The sequence below is a fragment of the Schistocerca serialis genome, chromosome 1, assembly GCF_023864345.2.
Source record: "Schistocerca serialis cubense isolate TAMUIC-IGC-003099 chromosome 1, iqSchSeri2.2, whole genome shotgun sequence".
Lineage (NCBI taxonomy): Eukaryota > Metazoa > Arthropoda > Insecta > Orthoptera > Acrididae > Schistocerca > Schistocerca serialis.
The window spans coordinates 330301798-330322829 of record NC_064638.1 but is presented as its reverse complement, the minus strand read 5'-3'; the positions used below and the strand labels follow the sequence as shown (position 1 = coordinate 330322829).

At 44.0% G+C, this 21032-nt stretch overlaps 1 protein-coding gene across 1 annotated transcript in view; it reads right to left on the bottom strand.

Annotated features, from left to right (window-relative positions):
* LOC126469923 (protein furry) overlaps window positions 1-21032 on the bottom strand; it is a 1144124-nt gene that overhangs the window by 225634 nt on the left and 897458 nt on the right. The window contains exons 28-29 of the mRNA XM_050097322.1: window positions 18523-18657; window positions 3294-3604 (exon numbers count right to left, since the gene is read on the bottom strand). Of these exons, the coding sequence (XP_049953279.1) occupies window positions 3294-3604; window positions 18523-18657 (446 nt within the window). The remainder of the gene's footprint in view (window positions 1-3293; window positions 3605-18522; window positions 18658-21032) is intronic.

Genomic DNA, 21032 nt, shown 5'->3' with positions numbered 1-21032 from the left:
GTCCAGTATAACGCTGTGGGGACATCGATTCCATCATACGTCTACCTGGATAATCCGCACGATAGTATCTTGGTTACTGGTCAATAATTTGGTACAGTGCTGGGAGCCTTTCGGAAATATCATCGCAACAGGTAGTCCTAGTAAGCTTCAGTCCACGCCAACACGAATGTGGAGCCACACACAGGCAGAAGTAAAAGCGCTATCCTCAAGGGACATAACCTACAACTGACGTGTGTGAGCTAGGAGGACACAAGAGTCCTGCTTATCCTCACACTCGGGCATCATATTGTTATGCTCGGTACTATCAGGGGAACATGTGGTACTTGTTACAGGCGTAAGGGGACAACGAAGTAGATTTTGGGTCCATACAAACATTAAAAAAATGAAAATAAATTGAAAAAACTTAAACCGCAGCCTACTTTTAGCAGAGCAGGAGCTGCATACGAAGAAATTTTTAATTCATACTTTTTTATAAAATGACTAAAAAGCGCTACAGTGATTCAGTACGTTGATTTCTCTAGCTCCAGAGCAGCGTATCCCAACACTTGATATTGTTTAACTTCAGAGGAACGAATATTAATCAATGAGGTAAGAGAGCGTAGATTTAATTTACACATAGTACACAAGTACAAATTATTCATGTTCTCAATACAAACAGTTTGTAAATGCTTCATATTTTCCTTGGATCCAGGTACAAATACGAGCTCCATCCGACGGACTAATGAAGAAAAATAAGGGAAATACGGAACAAACAAATAGTATAAACTTATGCAAAAGTGTTTCACTTACTGAGACATGGCTATGGGTAGCATATTTGTTTCATTTTCGTAGGTATTGTACAAAGAGAAACCACTATTGAATGCACTGTAGCGGAGAAGAAAAAGATATTACAGGTTGTTCTCAAGGGAATCTGTGCGTCCATACCGAAAGGAGACGACTGGAAGCATATGCTTTACCATGACCGTTATTGATATTGATCGAAAAAACAAGTTTGCTATTACCAGCTACCATTTATTTTACTTCCACTATTCGTTTCAGAAGTATAAATCCTCATTATCAGGTGGATATTTGTGTTTAAAAAATGTCTGTGATGCATGTTATGTAACTCGACACAAAAGGAGGATGTGACCATTGATACAGTGCCACAGGTCACCCAAAGTCTTACAGACAACACATAAATGTATTAATTCACATAAATCTACCTGATGACAGAAATATAAGCTTTTGAAATGCGTACTGGAAATAAAATAATTTGAGACAGGTAACAGTAAATCTGTTGTTTCAGTCATAATGTTCTATTGTGTTAATGGCATGTTACGAGGCTGATGCGTTATTATGTTTCAAATGGCTCTGAGCACTATGGGATTTAACATCTGAGGTCATTAGTCCCCTAGACTTAGAACTACTTCATCCTAACTAACCTAAGGACATCAAACACATCCATTCCCGAGGCAGGATTCGAACCTGCGATCGTAGCGGTCGCGCGGTTCCAGACTGAAGCGCCAAGAGCCGCTCGGCCACAACGGCCGGCGATGCGTTATTAACTATGATCCAGATCGGTTATGCTGGAATAAAGGAAGGAGGGAAAGAAGGAAATAAAGAAAGAAAGGAAGGAAGGCAGATTAGAGTTTGACGTCCTGTCAACAGCGAGGCCATTAGAGACGGAGCACAGGCTCGGATTACGAGAGGGGAAGGAAATCGTCAGTGCCCTTTTCAAACGAACCATCCCAGCATTTGCCTGGAACGTCGTCGTGACTTTATCGGCTGAGGGTGTGGCTTTTAACTTTTACTTAGGAGCAGAAGTGTTGTGGCGCCAATCCATGGACTGCCGTTTTGTTTCCGGTTCGAAGTGACGAACCAGTGTTTCATCGCCTGTGACGATGTTCGACAAAAAATTGTCACGATCGGCGTCGTAACACGCAAGCAATTCCGTACAGGAAGTCCATCGTTGATCTTCATGGTTTTCTGTTAAGAGGCGAGGAACCCAGCGGACACACACCTTCCAGTACACCAACTGGGGACGAGTGCGTCAGCACTACCGACAGGGCCCTGCAGTTGAGCAGCGAGGTATTTGTTTGTGATCCGTCGATCACCTCGAATGAGAGTGTCTGTACGTTCCAACACTGCATTAGTCACAGCTGTTTGCGGTAAGCAGGCATGCGGGAGATCGGACAGGTTTGCGCGACCTAATAACAGACGCCTCGCACAACGATTCGGCCTGCTTTTTTTCACTACCATGTCTTCGTACGCATTCTGCAAGCAACTATCAATGAACTGCTAAGATGCTCTGGTTTTCCGTAATAAAAAGATAAAAGAGAGAAAAAAATTAATGAAGCTCTCTGCTTGGAACGCATCTCCGTGACACACGCCAGTTTGAAGCTACTTGTAATGCTGCCACCAATCGGAACCTCATGACACTACAGGGTCTGAAGCGGGAATATTCCAAGACACTTCACAACAAATTCCGCATTTTTTCACCCAAATCTTGTCGAGAGAAAAATGTATTGCACTATTTATTGAATGCCCTCGTATATTGAAAGAGAAATATTTCGTGTTTAAGCAATCAAGGCCTTGATAGTCCATCTCACAGATATTGACGTAGAGTGAGAATGATAGCCTTTTTCCATATGAAATGTGTGGGTAGGGTCTTCCATCGGGTAGACCGGTCGCCGTGTGCAAGTCTTTTTAGCTGCCGCCACTTCGGCGACGTGCTTATCGACGAAGTTGATATGATGATGAAGACAACGCAAGACCCAGTCCACGAGCGGAGAAAATCTCCGAGTAAGCCGGCAATTGAATCCGGGCCCCTTGCATGGTACGCTGCCACGCTGACCACGCCGACGCGAACTTTTTCATATTACTTTGTAGCATAAGAAGCGTTTCCTTTATGGTCCGCACAATTAGACCATTCACGAAAAAAAAAAATTTGGTCAGTGTGAAAGGAATTTTTAAAACTAGTTACGTAGAGAAAGGAAAACGATTCATTGTACATTTGGAATAGCGTCAGACAAGTTCGTTATCAAAAACTTGTTAAGGAAAACGATTCATTGTACATTTGGAATAGCGTCAGACAAGTTCGTTATCAAAAACTTGTTAAGTCACCACTGCAGCCGCAATCACTATCGACCGGCACAAGTCACCTGGAACTGGTTACGTAGCCGTTTCCGCTAAATCAGACAGGAAGTGACTGGCAAGCGACCCGTTGCCAACTCGCGTCACAAACGAGTTTCTCTTTTGAGCAGCAGCGAGTGCCGACGGCGTAGAGCGACGGGAGCAGGAGCGGCTGTACGCACCCGGTCTTGGTGGGGTCCTCGCCGCTGTGGCGCTTGGTATGGATGGTGCCCTTCTCGACGCCGAGGTCGGAGCGCGAGGACGCGGGATCCGACGAAGAGGAGCCCGAGCCGCCCCCTGAGCCGCCAGCCGCACCCCCACCGCCCTCCGAGTGCGAGCTGGCCTTGCGCATGCTGGTCAGGCGGTAGAAGGGCGGCGTCTCGGTGCGCTCGATCAGGCAGTTCAGCGTCTCCACCGTCTGCAGCTCCGTCATCATCTCGTCCAGTAGCCGCTCCGGCCGCGCGCGCGCCAGGTACAGCGCCACGCGCTTCGCCTAATAGGCACACACACACAACAAACCGTACAGGGACCAATCAGTACACAAGCAAAAGTGCTCCAACTGCGAAACAAGAACGACTATTCAACAGACCTTGATTGACACGTCTCCGAAGTGAAATTCAGAGGACACATTTCAGATATCTTCAATTTCATTCGGAGTATTATGCAAGTAGGAGACCTCTCGCCTTTACTAACGCACTGTTGCCGGAGAAAATCATACGCGAGAAGAGTCGCGTAACGTAAAGGTCAAAAGTGGCCTACAAAAACTCAGACCTGACTACGTATTGCCTACGTTAAAAAAATTAAATAAAAAAATAAAAAAAATCGGCATCCCTGCACATCTGCACAGGCCGTATGTTTTCGAGGTCTGCTCAGTCTGAAATGAGTACCAGGGGCATACCTGGGACCAAAGCGATCACTGACCAGGTGTCCGCCCACATAAAGGCCTCCTGATAGGCCGTGGCCCGCAAGGGCTGGCGCACTAGTGGGTTTAGATTATAAGGATAAGTTACTGCAACGAATATTCTCAAAATATGTAATCGTTAACATTAATCGATTCTTCCTGTAATAAATTGTCTTTTTTCAACATTTAACTCACTAACAAAATGGCAGTTAGATCTGTATCACGTATTGTGTACTTTAAACAACTCACATGTACAGTGATTTCAAGATGCAACGATGTTAACAACACACCAATTATAATAATGACATATTAATTTTCAATATAAAACACTTTCCTTCTTTGGTCATTTGCACATATGAATTTGTTTGCAATTTTAGTAATATCAACATTTTAGCCATTTCTTTATGAACAAGCAAAATTGCCAAATTTTTCAATCTTTTTTGTGTTATTGTTGGCCGCAAAAATGTTTTCAATTGTTGAAGTGCTAAAACGACCACTCAGATGTACAAGAAGTAACAGGTACATTTAAAATCATCCGAACAAACTCCACAAATTCTGTGAGTATTTCACGTATGGGATCACTATTTTCTCTACTTAAAATATATGTTATGTCTGAGATGTTGGCCACTTCCTCTTTCTTCGTTCTGCACAAATATAGAAACATGTCCGTGTCAAATGTAGACTCGTCTTTATCAAAACACATATAGAAACATGTCCCTATCAAATGTAGGCTTGTCTTTATCAAAGTCTGTCGCACAGAACTGCAGGATTCGATCAGCACCTATTTGACCGATAGCAAATGCTTCAACTTGTGAAATAGGTTCCGGAACCTTTGAGTCAAATCTACGATTTAGCGAATCCACAGCCACATCAAATATTTCAAACAATATTTGTCTGCACATTTCCTCCATCATTTGATACTTATGAGGAGCACTACCTTCGTCTTAGCGTTTTTGCGTCTTACTTTTTCTAGGCTAAACTGGTCCATCAATGACAAGTTCCTCCTCTTTCCTAATGGTTTGATTCCACAACTCAAAAAAATATAACCTTTTGTGAAGCTTAATTTGCAGACAATGTTTCCACCAATGTTTCTATCTCTCGGTATGACAATGATTTCTTCTGAAAAGAAGACTGAAGTTGTTCAATCCTGCCGAAACTGAAATTAACATTTTCAGGAAAATATGAAATCTGAATTGACGCAGGTTGAAAAATGCCCACTAATCTTCCCACCGATATCACTTTTTTCTTCTGACAGATCTTCCAATAATTTAATGAGAACGTCATAATTGTATTGTATGAAACTGGGGACCTAGAAACGACGGAGACTTCGTCCCCGCCATAGCCCTCAGTGGTACACAGCCCCTACGACAGCGTACAGCAGTCCACTCACCCCACCGCCGACCCACACCGAACCCAGGGTTTTTGTGTGGTTTGGCCCCCAGTGGAGCCCCCCCGGGAACGTCTCACAAAAGACAAGTGTAACTCCAATGTTTGTTGTGATAGAGTAATTATTGTGTACGCGTACGTGTTTGCGCAGCAATCGCCGACATAGTGTAATTGAGGCGGAATAAGGGGAACCAGCCCGCATTCGCCAAGGCAGATGGAACACCGCCTTAAAAACCATCCACAGACTGGCTGGCACACCGGACCTCGACATTAATCCGCCGGGGACCGGCACGCCTTCTCATCCGTAAAGCAGTGCGTTATACGCACGGCTAACCGGGCTGCCAAGAACGTCATAATTACTTTCCAACGATTTTAATTCAAATGGCTCTAAACACTATGGGACTTAACATCTGAAGGTCATCAGTCCCCTAGACATAGAGCTACTTACACCTAACTAATATTAGGACATCACCATGTCCGAGGCTGGATTCGAACCTGCGACCGTAGCAGCAGCGCGGTTCCGGAATGAAGCGCCTAGAACCGCTCGGTCACATCGGCCGGCAACGATTTTAGCGATTGTAGCTTGGCACACTACCTCGTAGGACAGCATGGTCGCAAAGTCAGTCTGCGAAATTTTTTTTACAACAACATCTTCGTTGTCTTCTTGTAACGACTGAAACACCTCTAGCCTCTTTGGCGAATGTCTTACAAATGATATCAATTCACGAAGTATGACCAGAAAGTGTCGCACATAACTAACACTTTACATTGCATCTTGTACTACCAAATTTAAATTATGCGTCAAACAACAATTATAGCTCTCGGCTTCAACCGGGTAATTATACTTTGTAATCCTGTTAAATGTCCACAGACATTGCTTACGCTATCATAACACAGATCACGACAGTATTTTATGTCGAGTGATAAACGTCTTATGACGTTCTGGATGACTTCAAACAATGTCCTAGAACTTGCTGAAGCTGCTTCATAGAAGCCCGTAAAAACTTCTTCAAACTGAAGATTTTTATCGACGTATCTGAAATACATAGATAGTTGTTCATTCAATAGTATGTCGGAAGTCTCATCTACAAGAAGAGAAAAATATACTGCCTCTTTAATATGTTTCACTATGTTTTGCTCAGAGTAGCCGGATAATAACGAGACAATTTCATTCAATTTATCGTAGGAAACTAACTTATATGAAGTTCGCTGCAGCCAAGATTGCAGGTCAAAGGATTTTCTGCTCTAAGAAGCAGCTACTCATGAATATTTGATGTTTCATAGGTGTAAACACGATGACTTAAACACTGGCGGGACGTTATTACCTTTAAAATCGTCTTGCGTGCATATTTCATATCTTCTAATTTGTGTGTTGAGATAAGGGATGACACATTGGTACGTTGTTTCGTAGTTGTCAGGGCAGTGACGGACGAACGGTGAAGTGTACATTGTTCATGAACTCTGAAACCTTCAATTGCCTTTTGCCACTGGGAAAATCGATTTCAAATGGTTCAAATGGCTCTGAGCACTATGGGACTTAACTTCTGAGGTCCTCAGTCCCCTAGAACTGAGAACTACTTAAACCTAACCAACTTAAGGACATCACACACATCCATGCCCGAGGAAGGATTCGAACCTGCGACCGTAGCGGTCGCGCGGTTCCCGACTGAAGCGCCTAAAACCGCTCAGCCACACCGGCCGGCCGATTTCAAATAAATGCATTACACGAATCTCTGTCTGCAGTAATTGCCGCCGGAAGCACTATACAGAAATCAAAGGCGTTTTTACACACATTGCAGCACAAGTTGCCCAATTATTTGTCATAATAAATTCAAGGAAATGTATTTTTCCATCCTTCATGGTATGACATGCCTGACGGCTACCTGACACTTCTTGCTGATGTACTACAGGGACTGGCAGAAGACACATTTTCGTATTCCTTATTTATTGGCTGAACTTGCTTTACATTATTGTCAGTGTTAGTAGTATCCACATGTGATGATGACGACAAATGTATGACAAAAGTGTGCGAAACTTTTCGGATTCAATAGTATGTATACAAACAATACTCAGTATTGTGTTCCAGCTTTCCACACGCGGCCAGTAATCGCGCAAAGTTTGAAAACTGCGCGAAGTTTGAAAACTGCGAAAATTTTTGCCCGTCGAAGAGCTTTTGCTCCACGCATTCCGTCAGGAGGCCCTCTTAAATACTAGCATCGCATCGCTGCGGTAACAGCCCTACGGGCTACAATATAAGCTCCTGCGTCCTTCAAAGCCTTTGTCTCAACAAACAAAACGATAACAATTCAGATTACGTGAAAAATTTTTACAGAAATCTTAAACCTCATCGCTGGTATGTTTTAAAAAAATAACTGTTGATGTAGTCTGCACCAATCGGCTTCCTTGGAGCTCGGATTATTCTTTATTATTGCTCAATATTGGCAAGCAGATATTTTAAAACAATTGTTGACGAATGGAATGTGCGTATTGTAGCGTGTCAATTGTAAGGAAACGTGAAAGCAAACCGAAAAGACGGGATTACATTCACAGTATAGTAGTACAGCACAACTGTTATTAGAGAGGCACGGAACGGGGGAAGTGCGTTGCTTTTTTTTCCCTTCACAAAGTAATCTGAAACAAACATATATGTTTTAGAGGTCAGAACTTTTAACTTCCATCTCATTGTTTCAATATTCATTACTTTTTGATACAGGCAAGTGAGAAATATTTATTTTATTTTTATCAGACTAAAAATTTTGTGGGTGTGGCGCACCAACAAAATTATGTATTTGGCTCGAGCCCCGGAGCACCAAAGTAGTCGGCGCGCATCTGGCAACAATGCTTCGATCGAATCCAAAAGAAACGTTTGTTGGAAGTTTCCAGCAGTTTCATAAAACGTTGCCAAAAGTACATCGCGGTCAGAGAAGATTATTTTAAAAGCAAATCAGTTATTTTGCCTGTTCTGTTTTGTGATACCTATCGCCACACCTCTAGGTGTATCTTATTATTATCATCATCATTATTATTATTACTATTACTATTTTACTTCGTCCAAATTGCGAAATCACTATCATCAACCATATGCCTTAGTTTGTTTTCCTGCTGTTATTTTTAAATTATATTCTTTCACCAGATATATGGCCTTGGTACTTTTTCGCATGCAGGCAATGTACGAAACTGAGAGAATTGACAGATCTCTCAAATTCGAAAAAAAGGTCATCAGTGTCCTGTGGGGGTAAATCATCAACACAGATGATGTATGCGAAGCTATATGGTAGACGGAGTACGCTTTCATATTCGAGGTAAACGTCTAGCACGAGGCGATGTGTTTTGCTGCCCTCTGTGTTTATTCAGCACATCCGAAGCCTCACCCACGCGGCTACTTCAATGAATCCCCAGTCGTTCCACGCTGTGGTAGGGAGTGGGCAGTGTCTGCTCTGCTGTCACAGCGAAGCCGGCGGCACTCACCAAAGGGCCAAGAAAATGCAATTTTGCCCTTCCAGCCCTCCATATGAATTTCTATTTGCCCGTAGCGTATGATTCTACAGAAACACTGTCCGGTATATCTCGCAGTTGCGCCAAAGCTCCGTCACATCCCCGCCAGCTGCATACGTTATCGCTTCGTCGGCTGTGTACTGTTTGCTTAGTGTTTTCTTCGTATACGTCAACATAGTGTGAATAATAAGTATGGAGATAAACTTCAAGATACGATTCCTTACAGGCCTAGATTGCACATTAGCCACGTGGTATTAATTTCTGCAGTGTTACATATTCGATAAGGCCACGGGATACAATGCCAGCGTTCACGCGTCGCATCATTGATAATAATCTATCTCTACTGAATCTGCCAAGCTGTAGACGAATAGCGGCACGGGCTATACGGACATAGTGTTGAAGGGCCTACATATCAGCATCTGGTCCAATATATATTTCCAGATGCCCCACAACTAAAAAACCGAGGAGTTTTCAGTCCGGTGATCGAGGTAGCCAGACGCAAAGGCCTCCTCATCCTATCCGTTCGCTGGGGAAGCTGTTGTTGAAGTACTGACGAGCAAAAATACAGAAATGGGCTGGAATCCCATCATGGATCAGTCACATTATCTTTCGCATTGCTAAAGCCACACCCTACAGCCAAAGAGACAGAGTTTTCTGCAGAAATACCTCACACATGTGTTCATTAAGTCGTGCTGGTAAAACAACCACTAATGTTGGCGGTCGCCAATTATTCCTGGCCTAAACTTGATGCTAAATCGTTGCTGATGCGACGATTCGACAATCCCCGAGGATTTTCTATAGACCACAGATGACGCCCGCGTATGTTTATGATGCTATCTCTACCACATGTCGCTTTATCGGTGAAGAGCGCTTACGACAGAAACCATAATGATAGTGATCTGTTGCAACCGCCAGTGAAAAAACTTTTCTTGGGCAGGAAAATCCGCTGCCGATAATCCCTGCACACGATGCAGATGATATGGACAATATCGATTTCCATACACAATATACAACACCGATCAAATGTTCAAATAGCTCTGAGCACTATGGGACTTAACTTCTGAGGTCATCGGTCACTTAGAACTACTTAAACCTAACTAACCTAAGGACATCACACACATCCATGCCCGAGGCAGGATTCGAACCTAAGACCGTAGCGGTCGCGCAGTTCCAGACTGTAGCGCCTAGAACCGCTCTGCCAACCGGCCGGCTACAACACCGTCTTAAGGCTTATCCCATGATGGCAGGTGAAGAGCCTGGAGCTTGTTCCACGATCGTATAGAGCCGGCTGTTGCAGAACCAGTGTACGAACATCCTACGGTGGCCCAGGGTTGTTCATCTGTCTTAAAGGATGCATGCACGCACGAACTCCGAATATTGAATACAAAGTTCCTACGAGTTGGCGGTTGCTGTCTATCAGAGCAAAAAGGTTAAGTTCCGTGTTCTGACCCTAGACAGGCCAAGTGGACCCGGCTGATCGTCGTGTCATCCCCTGCCAATGGCGCCATCGGATGCGTTATGAAGGGGTACGTGGCCAGCGCACCGCTCTCCCAGCTGTTGTCTGGTTTCTTGACTCTGGAACCGCTACTGATCTGTCGAGTAGCTCCTCAGCTGGCATCGCGAGCCTGACTGCATCCCGTACTATTCCTCCCACCAAGGAAAAATCCACCAGCCAGAGTAGGTGGCTCAGTAAATCCGTGTGGCCACTCTACCGTTACCATGTTCTTAACAACATACAAAAGCTTTCCTGGCTTGCTCGAGGAATAAATAACGGATTAAGTTGATATGAACGTTTTTGTTAATTTTCCTTTCGGGAACCGCTTCTTGCAGTTTGTGTGTTCCCTTACTTTTTATTCACCCTGTATTTGGTGTAGCGGAAATGCTTTTATAAAGGTTGGGGCCTGATCCTTCACATAAAGCAATCGGGAAAAATTATTAATATCTGTCCGAAAATTTTAACAAATACTTTGCCCAGTTATCCAGATTTTTTGGACTGCTTTTGCAATGTCTAGACTGGGTAACATCGGGAAGAGGTTACAACCCTGTCTAATTCCCTTCGCAAGTAACGTTTTCGTTTCATGTCCTTCAACGCTTATAAGTGCATTCCGGTTTGTGTTAAACCTTTGCTCCCTGCAAGCTTAATCAGAATATCTAAAGAATAAGTTGATGTGCCAGGTCTGAGGAAATTCATAGTTGTCTCGGAAAGGTAGCAATAACGAATTAACTGCCCTCTTGCAAACGTTCGGTAGTCCTCGAGATGATAAGTTTACAGACTTGGTAACTTGTGCGCTTATTTATGCAACTAAAATTAATAATAATTACTTGGGTTCATGGTGGAGAGTGGTGCGGTCCTAATTCATTAAGCTTTCCGTTGCAAAGGTGAAGGCGGTGTAGGTAGCGGCACGCCTTTTCCGACTTTTGACTTTCTGTGCCTAATGGAATTCCTTCGAACCGAGAGGTGGCTCGATTGGTGGGAGGGATGGGGAGGGAATCGAAGAAGACTCTAGCACATTGGGCACGCTTTGAATGGAAAACACAACGTACTAATAGGACGAGATTGCGGAACATGCAGAGGTAAACTTTCTTCTTTGAAATAAAATTGCTTCTCCACAGCCTCCGCCCTACAACTGGCATGCAGAAGAAAATTATGTAGCATTAGAAATGCAGTAGTTGATATTGCATAAACTATACAGGTTATATTCACCGGAACGTTGTTTATCCCGCAGGTTGTTGCAGTAGCAAGATATTAACAGGACGTGTCCTCGGAGTCCTTCGGGACGGCATACATGAATAAAACGTTGGCGGTGAACTCCTGACGACGATGGCGGAGATGGCCATCGGAAGTTTATTCGAATTGACGCGGCTGGAAAACCGAGAACGTTTTATTCATTTGTTAACAGGACGGTTAATTTCACGGCGAATGGTACATTGGCGTTCAAGATGTACTCGGGAGATGGTAGAAGTGGGCTTCACGCAGGGTAAGGAACACAACAATGCTGTGATGGCTCGTCGTTTGTGCCAGAACAGGTACCCACAGCGAAAATGTTCAGATCGGAAGCTGTTAGAACGGCTTCATAGCCTTCTGTGCGCTCATGGCAAGTTTACATCTCCTGGTTTAGATCTATAACTACAGGCGAAAAGGTGGAGCTTCCGCATTCTGTGCACACGGCTCCTATCGGCTTTCAAGTCCACACAGCAGTTTCCTTGGAACTACGACAGATACCCAGTAATAACAATAAAATTTTTGTTTAAAGGTTTTTTCATCCACTAATTAGCTCATATAGCCAGAAGAGCACGATGCTTTGTTAATTTGTAGTAGATGCTGTTCTTGTAGGGGAAATGGGCCTGTTGTTCCGTCTACAACGGTATCACCTAGACAGGCAGGAAATACGTCATCCCAGCTAACCCAGAATGTGAAAATGTAAAAGAGATGCAAGTTTACGGCAGTCTCACTATTTAACACTTTTGCTAAGGCGTATAGATTCAACGATATTTCGAAAGTAACGATTGGTCCAAAAGTCGGGTACCACACGGGCGGCGAAGCACGAGATAATGCCCTTTGCACCCCAGAGCATAAACAGCAATAAAACCTCCGTCGTATGCATATCCGAGGCCAGAGAAGCGTCCCTTTCCCGTCTGGAGGGTTGTTAACGCATAAGTCTCACCACTCTCCGTAGAAAGTTGTTTCACGTGGCATTCTTGGCAAGAGTAGCCTCGCAGAATTCGTGTAATGTTGAGACAACATAGCCACGTACCAGCGCACAATCTGAGAAACGTGTCACCAGACCGAAATTTCACACACCCAATCCACTTAAAATATGTCTTTCGACAATGTTTTATAAGTGCGAAATTGAATAATGAGCACGGCGGTGACATTACTAGGAACAGGAGGGAAAGAAAACGCCATCTGGCTCACTATGTTATTTATTTTAGGACGACCGTTTTCGACTTGATGGACAAATGAAGAAACGTACTGTAACAATTTTTGAGGATCATACGTGGATCGTGTAGCCCTCTAAGATACATAATCATAACCAGAGACATTATGTCTTGGGAAAACCGTGACTGCACAAAACGTCTAAAAGCTGTCAAAGGTAGGGTTACAGCATTAGCAGTTTAAAGGCGCGCGCGTGCTTGTGTAAGGAGGGTGGGATCTACTGCTCTCAACAGACTTGAGATGAATAGTCTGTGCAAGAAAAGAATATCTGAGTTCTATTTTCCTTCTCTAATAATCCCATTCGGGTGGTGGTTCCGTGTATTTTACAGTTTAGCGACAGAAAGTCTGGCTGAATGTTGATAAACACACTGCCGGAAAAAATTAGTACATCCTTTTGGAGGTTTCCAATTCAGTCAAGATCTAATGTTGCTTCAGGAGTACATGAAATCAATACATTTACAGGTCACTAGCCCAAGCGGTTCTGAGGTATCAGGTATCGACCCATGCTGAAACACCCACATTAGTACGTAGTGTAGTCTCCACGGGCGACAATGCACCCGCTGACTCTGGCATCCAATCGATCGGACAGATGGCTAATACTATCTTGGTATACGTTATTCCACGCTTGCTCGAACTGTTTAAGTAGTTCTGTAAAAGTTGGGTGACGAGTCGCACGAGTCAGTTCTCTTCCCATCATGTCCCACATGTGCTCGACTGGAGACAAGTCCAGAGATCGTACTGGCCAGGGAAGTTGCTGCACGTCCTGCAGAACACGTTGAGTTTCACGGGCAGTGTGTGGGCGAGCATTGGAACAACACGTCTTCTTCCCGTTGCAAAAACGGCAAAAGAACGTGCCTAGCAACATTCTGCACATACCAAGCGCTGGTCACCGCCCCCTCCAGAAACACAAAGGTGGACGAGAGTTGGTAGCTTATCGCACCCCAGATCATAAGGCCTGAGGTACGGGCAATGTGTCTTGGACGAATGCGCTCTGTGAGACAGCGCTCAACAGGTCTCCGCACAAACGACCATCACTTGTGTGCAGGCAGAATCTACATTCTTCGTTGAAGACTACGGCCATTCCATCTTCCAAATGATCCTCTGACGGCTCCAGTCCAGCCGTGCACGTCTGTGCTGTGGCGTGAGTGGAAGACAGACTAGAGGTGTGCGTGCCTGTAGTCATGCGGTTACCAGGTGTACCGCTATGAAATGAACGTTTGTTTTTGTGAAAATGAAACACTAATTTTGAATTGAAAAGTAAAAACATTTTATTCAAAGTACTGACCATTGCTTTCTATACATTTTGACCACCTTTCTGGCAATTTGTGTTACCACGCCAATAGAAATGTTAGTATTTTGAAGCAAACCAATCAGACACCCAATTTTCGACTTCTTCGTAGAAATCGAAGTGTTCCTCAGCCAATGCGTGTCCCATTGATGAAAACAAATGGTGGTCGGAAGGGGCCACGTCTGGTGAATACGGCGGGTGGTGTAGCATCTCCCAGCCAAGTGTTTTGGTTGTATCCTGAACCAGTTTTGCTTTGTGTGCAGGTGCATTGTCGTGTAAAAAAATTACTTTGCCATGTCTTCTGGCCCATTCTGGTCTTTTTTCGATCAATGCAGAGTTCAAATTGATCATTTGTTGTCTGTAGTCATAAGTATTCAGAGTTTCACCGGGTTTTAGAAGCTCATGATACACCACACCTTCCTGATCCCACCAAACACAGAGCATTGTCTTCTTGGGAATCGATCTGGTTTTGCAGTCGATGTTGATGGTTGTCCCGGATTAACCCATGATTTTTCCCGTTTAGGATTCTTAAAATAAATCCATTTTTCATCGCCAGTAACAATTCGACGCAAAATTGATTGTCTTTCATGTCTTGGAAGCAAAATTTGACAAATGGTTTTTCGGTTTTCCATCTGTCTTTCATTCAATTCATGTGGCACCCATTTTCCACACTTTTGGATCTTTCCCATAGCTTTCAAACGGTCAGAAATTGTTTGTTGTGCAACATTTAGCATTGGTGCTATTTGTTTCTGACTCAAAGTATTATCTTCATCCAATATTGCTTGCAATTCGGCGTCTTCGAACTTTTTTGGTGGTCTTCCACGTTCTTTATTTCTTACATCAAAATCATTATTTCTGAACCGTTGAAACCATCTTTTGCATGTTGCTTCTGATAGAGCATGATCACCATATGCCTCGACAAGCATTCGATGCGACTCTGCAGCACTTTTTTTCAAATGAAAACAAAAAATTAATGCTTTCCGCAAGTCATCACTTTCTGGTACAAAATTTGACATTGTTAACACGATTAAAACACATGATGATGTTTGTTCGACGACGTGATTTAAAATAAATATCTTTGACAGATCTCATACCAACCAAACAAAAAAAATTAAGGCTCGTTCACAACAAATGTTCCGTATCGACAGATTTGTATCTTAACGCTCATTTCATACCGGTACACCTGTTAGTAATCGGTTCACAGCAGTTGGTGTTGACACGTCTGGGCTCACAAGCCCTCTTATCTTCTGTGGTGGTAGCTGTAGGATCTACCACTGCTGCCCATACAATACGACGATGCTGGCGGGCGTCTGTGCTGCGTGTACACCAACAACCTCGTCTAGGGGTGTGAGAATGTTCACGTGACCACTGATACAAATATCTTGCACAACTGATGCAGCACGTCCAGCTTTTCGGAAAAGACCACCCCCCACTCCAAATGCCACAATCTGAACCCATTCAAACTCGTTTAGATGGCTATAGGGAGCACGAGTGCTTCACACGCTTGCACCACACTGAGCCTTCTGGTTGCGAGCATTCCCTATTAAAGGGTAGACACAGACAGCGCTCAAGTAGCTATGTCACTACGTTATCTGTTGACGGAAGATGTTGGTACCATTATCGGTACATCTACTATTCCCCAAGTGGCATATGCCGTCATCGGATCAAAATCGACGTCCTCTCCAGGTGTACTAATTTTTTACAGCAGCGTATTTTGTAGGTTTGTTGTCCTTCATAATATGTGCCTCTGGCGCTTAGTAAAATACAGTTTAATAAGTAATAAAACACCTAACGTTGCTTATGATCTCTATAAGTAATTTCGTTTAATTAAGCAGGGAAGAATAAGATGGGCAAGACATGTACAGAGAATGCCAGAAACTCGGAGTGTCAAGAAAGTTTTCATGGGAAAACCTGACGGGAGAAGGAGAAGAGGTAGACCCAGGAAAAGGTGTCTGGACGATATGGAAGATCTAAAGGCGATGGGAATAAGAAATTGGAGAATGAAGGCGATGGACAGAGAAGAATGGAGGCAGGTGATACAGGAGGCAGAGCCAACTATGAAGAAAATAATTTCGTTGACACTTCAGCCAATGTGCTGGGTGATCAAAAAGTCAGTATAAATTTGAAAACTGAATAAACCACGGAATAATGTAGATAGAGAGGTAAAAATTGACACAAATGCTTGGAATAACATGGGGTTTTATTAGAACCCAAAAAAAACACCCCATATTGCTAGACGCGTGAAAGATCTCTTGCGCGCGTCGTTTGGTGATGATCGTGTGCTCAGCCGCCACTTTCGTCATGCTTGGCCTCCCAGGTCCCCAGATCTCAGTCCGTGCGATTATTGGCTTTGGGATTACCTGAAGTCGCAAGTGTATCGTGATCGACCGACATCTCTAGGGATGCTGAAAGACAACATCCGACGCGAATGTCTCACCGTAACTCCGGACATGCTTTACAGTGCTGTTCACAACATTATTCCTCGACTACAGCTATTGTTGAGGAATGATGGTGGACATATTGAGCATTTCCTGTAAAGAACATCGTCTTTGCTTTGTCTTACTTTGTTACGTTAATTATTGCTATTCTGATCAGATGAAGCGCCAACTGTCGGACATATTTTGAATTTTTGTATTTTTTTGGTTCTAATAAAACCCCATGTCATTCCAAGCATGTGTGTCAATTTGTACCTCTATATCTCCATTATTCCGTGATTTATTCAGTTTTTAAATTTAAACTGCCTTTTTGATCACCCGGTATATTAAAATAAGTAGCCACCTAATAAATCAGTTTGCCACAATTAGCCAATGATTTGAGTGCACTAAAGCACCGTTGCGCCGTCTCTGAGAGTAGACGCACATGCGTAGAACAGCGACAGAAGTATAAAACGCGTTAATATCAATCTAGTGCATTTATGTTTCAGTGAAAAATCGAGTTCTGTGGCGCTACGAGTAAGTAGCTATTGCATAAAGTGGACTAGGATCAAGCAGTGACGTGTCCTGCTACACGCCAGCTTGTGGGAGACGAAGCAGAATTCTGCTAGGTGCGGGACACGCACATTATGGGGAAGAAGACGGTGGGGAAGTGTGAGAGGGTCGGAACTCTGGAAGATTCCGTGGCACCGGGCGAACTCTCACGCGCTGCCGCAGCCAGAATCCCTGCAGCCAAGCGATGTGCGGCGAGCCGCACAAATTACGCCAAGTAACGATCCACGGAGTTAATCGGAAACGTTTATTGGCGGACAAGGATTAATTTACTGCGCTACCAGACCTATGAGAGCAGTTTAAATTAGGGATGCCAGTCTCGATTTGACCCTCGAGATGGGGTTAAAACTCGCCACTCCTCCAAAGCCTGTAATTTAAAATCATGAAGCTATTTAACTATTTTCAGGGGAGATTACTGGATCTGAATGCTCGACTGGAATATGTACATCACGAACAGCTCGTAGATCTTATCCAACTGCCTCCCAGCAACTTCCTCCAGTAATCTCTACAGCAACAAAACAGGAATACATCAACGTCAATAGGTCAAGCAGACATGCAAATGGTTAACTCAGATTTACATGGAAACGAATTATTTGCTTCAACTAAACCTCGGAAAGGGCGTATCGCTCGGTAAACACTATTTTCAGGTAGCTAATGGCTCGCCGCTCTGATACAAATAAAATGCCTCTTCCTATCTAGCACTTGCACGTTCACAAAAAGGCAACTATCGCTTAGAAAACCGAAGATGGATTAAACAGAATTCCACGCCGGCCACTGGAAACGCACTTCACACTATAGTCCTTCCGAATTTGTTGATCACGAAGGACCGCTAGCTCGCAACTCTTTAAAACGACAACTTCGCCACACAGAGCCACGATTTACCATGTCAACCTCATGAGGGCTGCCGGCCGACTCGACGAAAAGTATTTCCTATTAATCCTTTCAGCCGGTCAACCTCAGCAACAGAAACAGGCATTTTCATTGACAATTTCCTGCTCCCGGTAACAGCGCTTTTGTAATGTGGTGCTCCCTGACAGGACTATCATACGTTTCTTCTCGGTGGGCACTGGAAAACATCGGCGGCCACAGGAAAATTACTCGCCGCTGAAATCAGCCTATTATGCACAGACCACTACAGGTTTAGGAGTAGTAAGGAAAGACCAGCCCTTTACCCCCAGGCCACAGTAAGACTTCTTCCCCATATTACTGGAGACTGGCTCCGGTGTGCACAATGGCGAACATAACGGCCACTAAGGCACGGGTAGCTAACTTTACACACGAAGGAAAATACGTCTTGAACTTCTGTTTACGGTGTAATTTGTAGGAAGTATGATTGTAGCCAAAGAACTGCAAATTACGGGGATCTGTCTTACTGTCTCTATACGAGAAGAGCAGAACCAAAAGTGCCGCGGATACTTACATAGGGCAGCAACTCGTTGGGCGCCATTCCCGATACGATGATCAGATACCGAATGATGACTTTGAGGTTGTTGGGCCAACAGGAACAAAGCGTTGCCCATACCTCCTCAGTCTCCTTCGGGTGGACGTCGGCAAACTGCGGAAAAAAGCAATACATGTTAAATGCTGTAGGATGCGTAAACAGATGAAATTGGCTTACAAAACAGAGTTATAAGCTCAGAGCAGCGAGGCACGCCGACACAAAGGCGCAGACATGAAAAGCAAGTCACTCACTTCACTAACGACGAGAAGCCAATTAACCGTACAGCTCCGCTGCAGGTGGCCTCTAGAGGAGAGCTTCCGCTTTACGTTCAGAATTCGCTACTTCGGCTGTTAACGAGGTAGAAAATTCTATTTCTAAAGCACAGTCGCAGTCCATAAGCTGTAGCTGTAACTACTGGGTAACAATTCCTCTGAAAAGCATCGAGAAGGATTACCGAATGAACACCACCAGATTTAAGATGCCCTAACTTGAGCCAACAGCCAGAACACATAAACAATTAAATCATAAATTTAATGTCATCCGTGACTGGCAGCAAACGAATGGTTAAATTTTTAGTAATTAAGCTATATTATCGGACCAAACTCAGTAGCCGGCCGGTGTGGCCGAGCGGTTCTAGGCGCTACAGTCTGGAACCGCGCGACCGCTACGGTCGCAGGTTCGAATCCTGCCACGGGCATGGATGTGTGTGACGTCCTTAGGTTAGTTAGGTTTAAGTAGTTCTAAGTTCTAGGGGACTGATGACCTCAGAAGTTAAGTCCCATAGTGCTCAGAGCCATTTTGAACCAAACTCAGTAGAGTGTCAATACTATAGTGGCCCTAAGTAAGAGTATGTACGTGTTATGAATCGGCACCTTCAAAGTATGACCAAGTGCTTGCAGATTTGGACTACAATCTGTGTCCGAACTCACGAAGAGTTCGTCGGTACTAATTGTCAGAAGACACTGAAGTGCCAATTACAACGTGCTGATGCTCCGCTTGATTTAAAAGCACGTGCCCTGTAAGGCGAAACAAGGCTGAGACATACTCATACGATTATGCATTATGCTGCTGAAATATTAAGAGTCGCGTGTTAAAGACTGGACTTCGGTCTCTACAACTTCTGTGATGTACTTAACACCTGGGAGAATAGCTGAAATGCGTTGTGGACGAGATAATGACAAAACAGTGTCTCAATAATTGCAAGTTCTATCGCACGCTAAGACGCCGAGAAAGGCCTTTAGAATATCAGTGTAAATGTGTACTTTACCGTAATTGCGAATAATATTACTACGGTAGATGTTCAGGAAAATAAACTTATGAATCAGCACGAGCTTCTAAAGTCCACGGTTCGTTATAAAGTGAGGCGTTTTCTGTCGAGCGTCATATCCAACTGAAGATTTCAAAACATTGCGTAACATCTAAAATATTAGGCGTTTATGTGGTTTCAACTATAATGATTGTCAACACACACACACACACGTTGATATATTCCTACAATATGTGTACCTGTTCTCTGGTTCAGTTATGTACAAAGAAAGAAACTTAAAAGACCACGTTATCGTAGACAATTCTTCCCTCCTTCGACGCTCAACGAATGTGACGTAAAAATAATGTAAACGTATTACTAGTCCCACAGTGAACGGTGATGCAACGCCGATGGGAGACATCTCAAACAAATCCGAGCAACAGGAAAATAACTGGGCGCTCCTCTGGCTGTCCACAGGCGAAAGTTTCGAACCTCTCGACTGTGAAATGAGGCTGGGTGAGGACAGGAAGTAATTTTACGCCCTGTTAGGGTCATCCGAGGCGTTATGAAACTTTCTCTGCAGCTATGGAAAGCAAAACCGCAACTGAAATTAACGACACAAGTCCTCATTCGGGAAGTTTTGCTTTGTTTTTCTGATTCCTTATTGGAAGGAATCGTAGCCCAAGGAATTTTGCAGTGTGTTAGTCTACTGTCAGAGTCGCACAATATTAAACAAGAACGCGATAAGACATCTGCCGGCAGTTTATTCGGATCTGTCGGAATCATCTTCCTTCAGTAATAACAGGATTAATCGGGGACCCGCCTCTGTTATAAGTTGGAAGTATGCGATCATCATAAAAGTAACACACAGTCCGACATACAGTTCTTGGCCTAGCGACGCCAGAGTCTAAAAATGCCATACGATCATTTCATTTCAATGTACTCGTGAAACTTTCTGGCAGATTAAAACTGTGTGCCGGACCGAGACTCGAACTCGGGACCTTTGCCTTTCGCGGGCAATTGCTCTGCCATCTGAGCTACCCAAGCACGACTCACGACCCGTCCTCACAGCTTCATTTCTGCCAGTACCATGTCTCATACCTTCCAAACTTCACAGAAGCTCTTCTGGAAACATCCCACGGGCTGTGGCTAAGCAATATCTCCGCAATATCCTTTCTTCCAGGAGTGCTAGTTCTGCAAGGTTCGCGGATGAGCTTCTGTCAAGTTTGGAAGGAAGGATAAG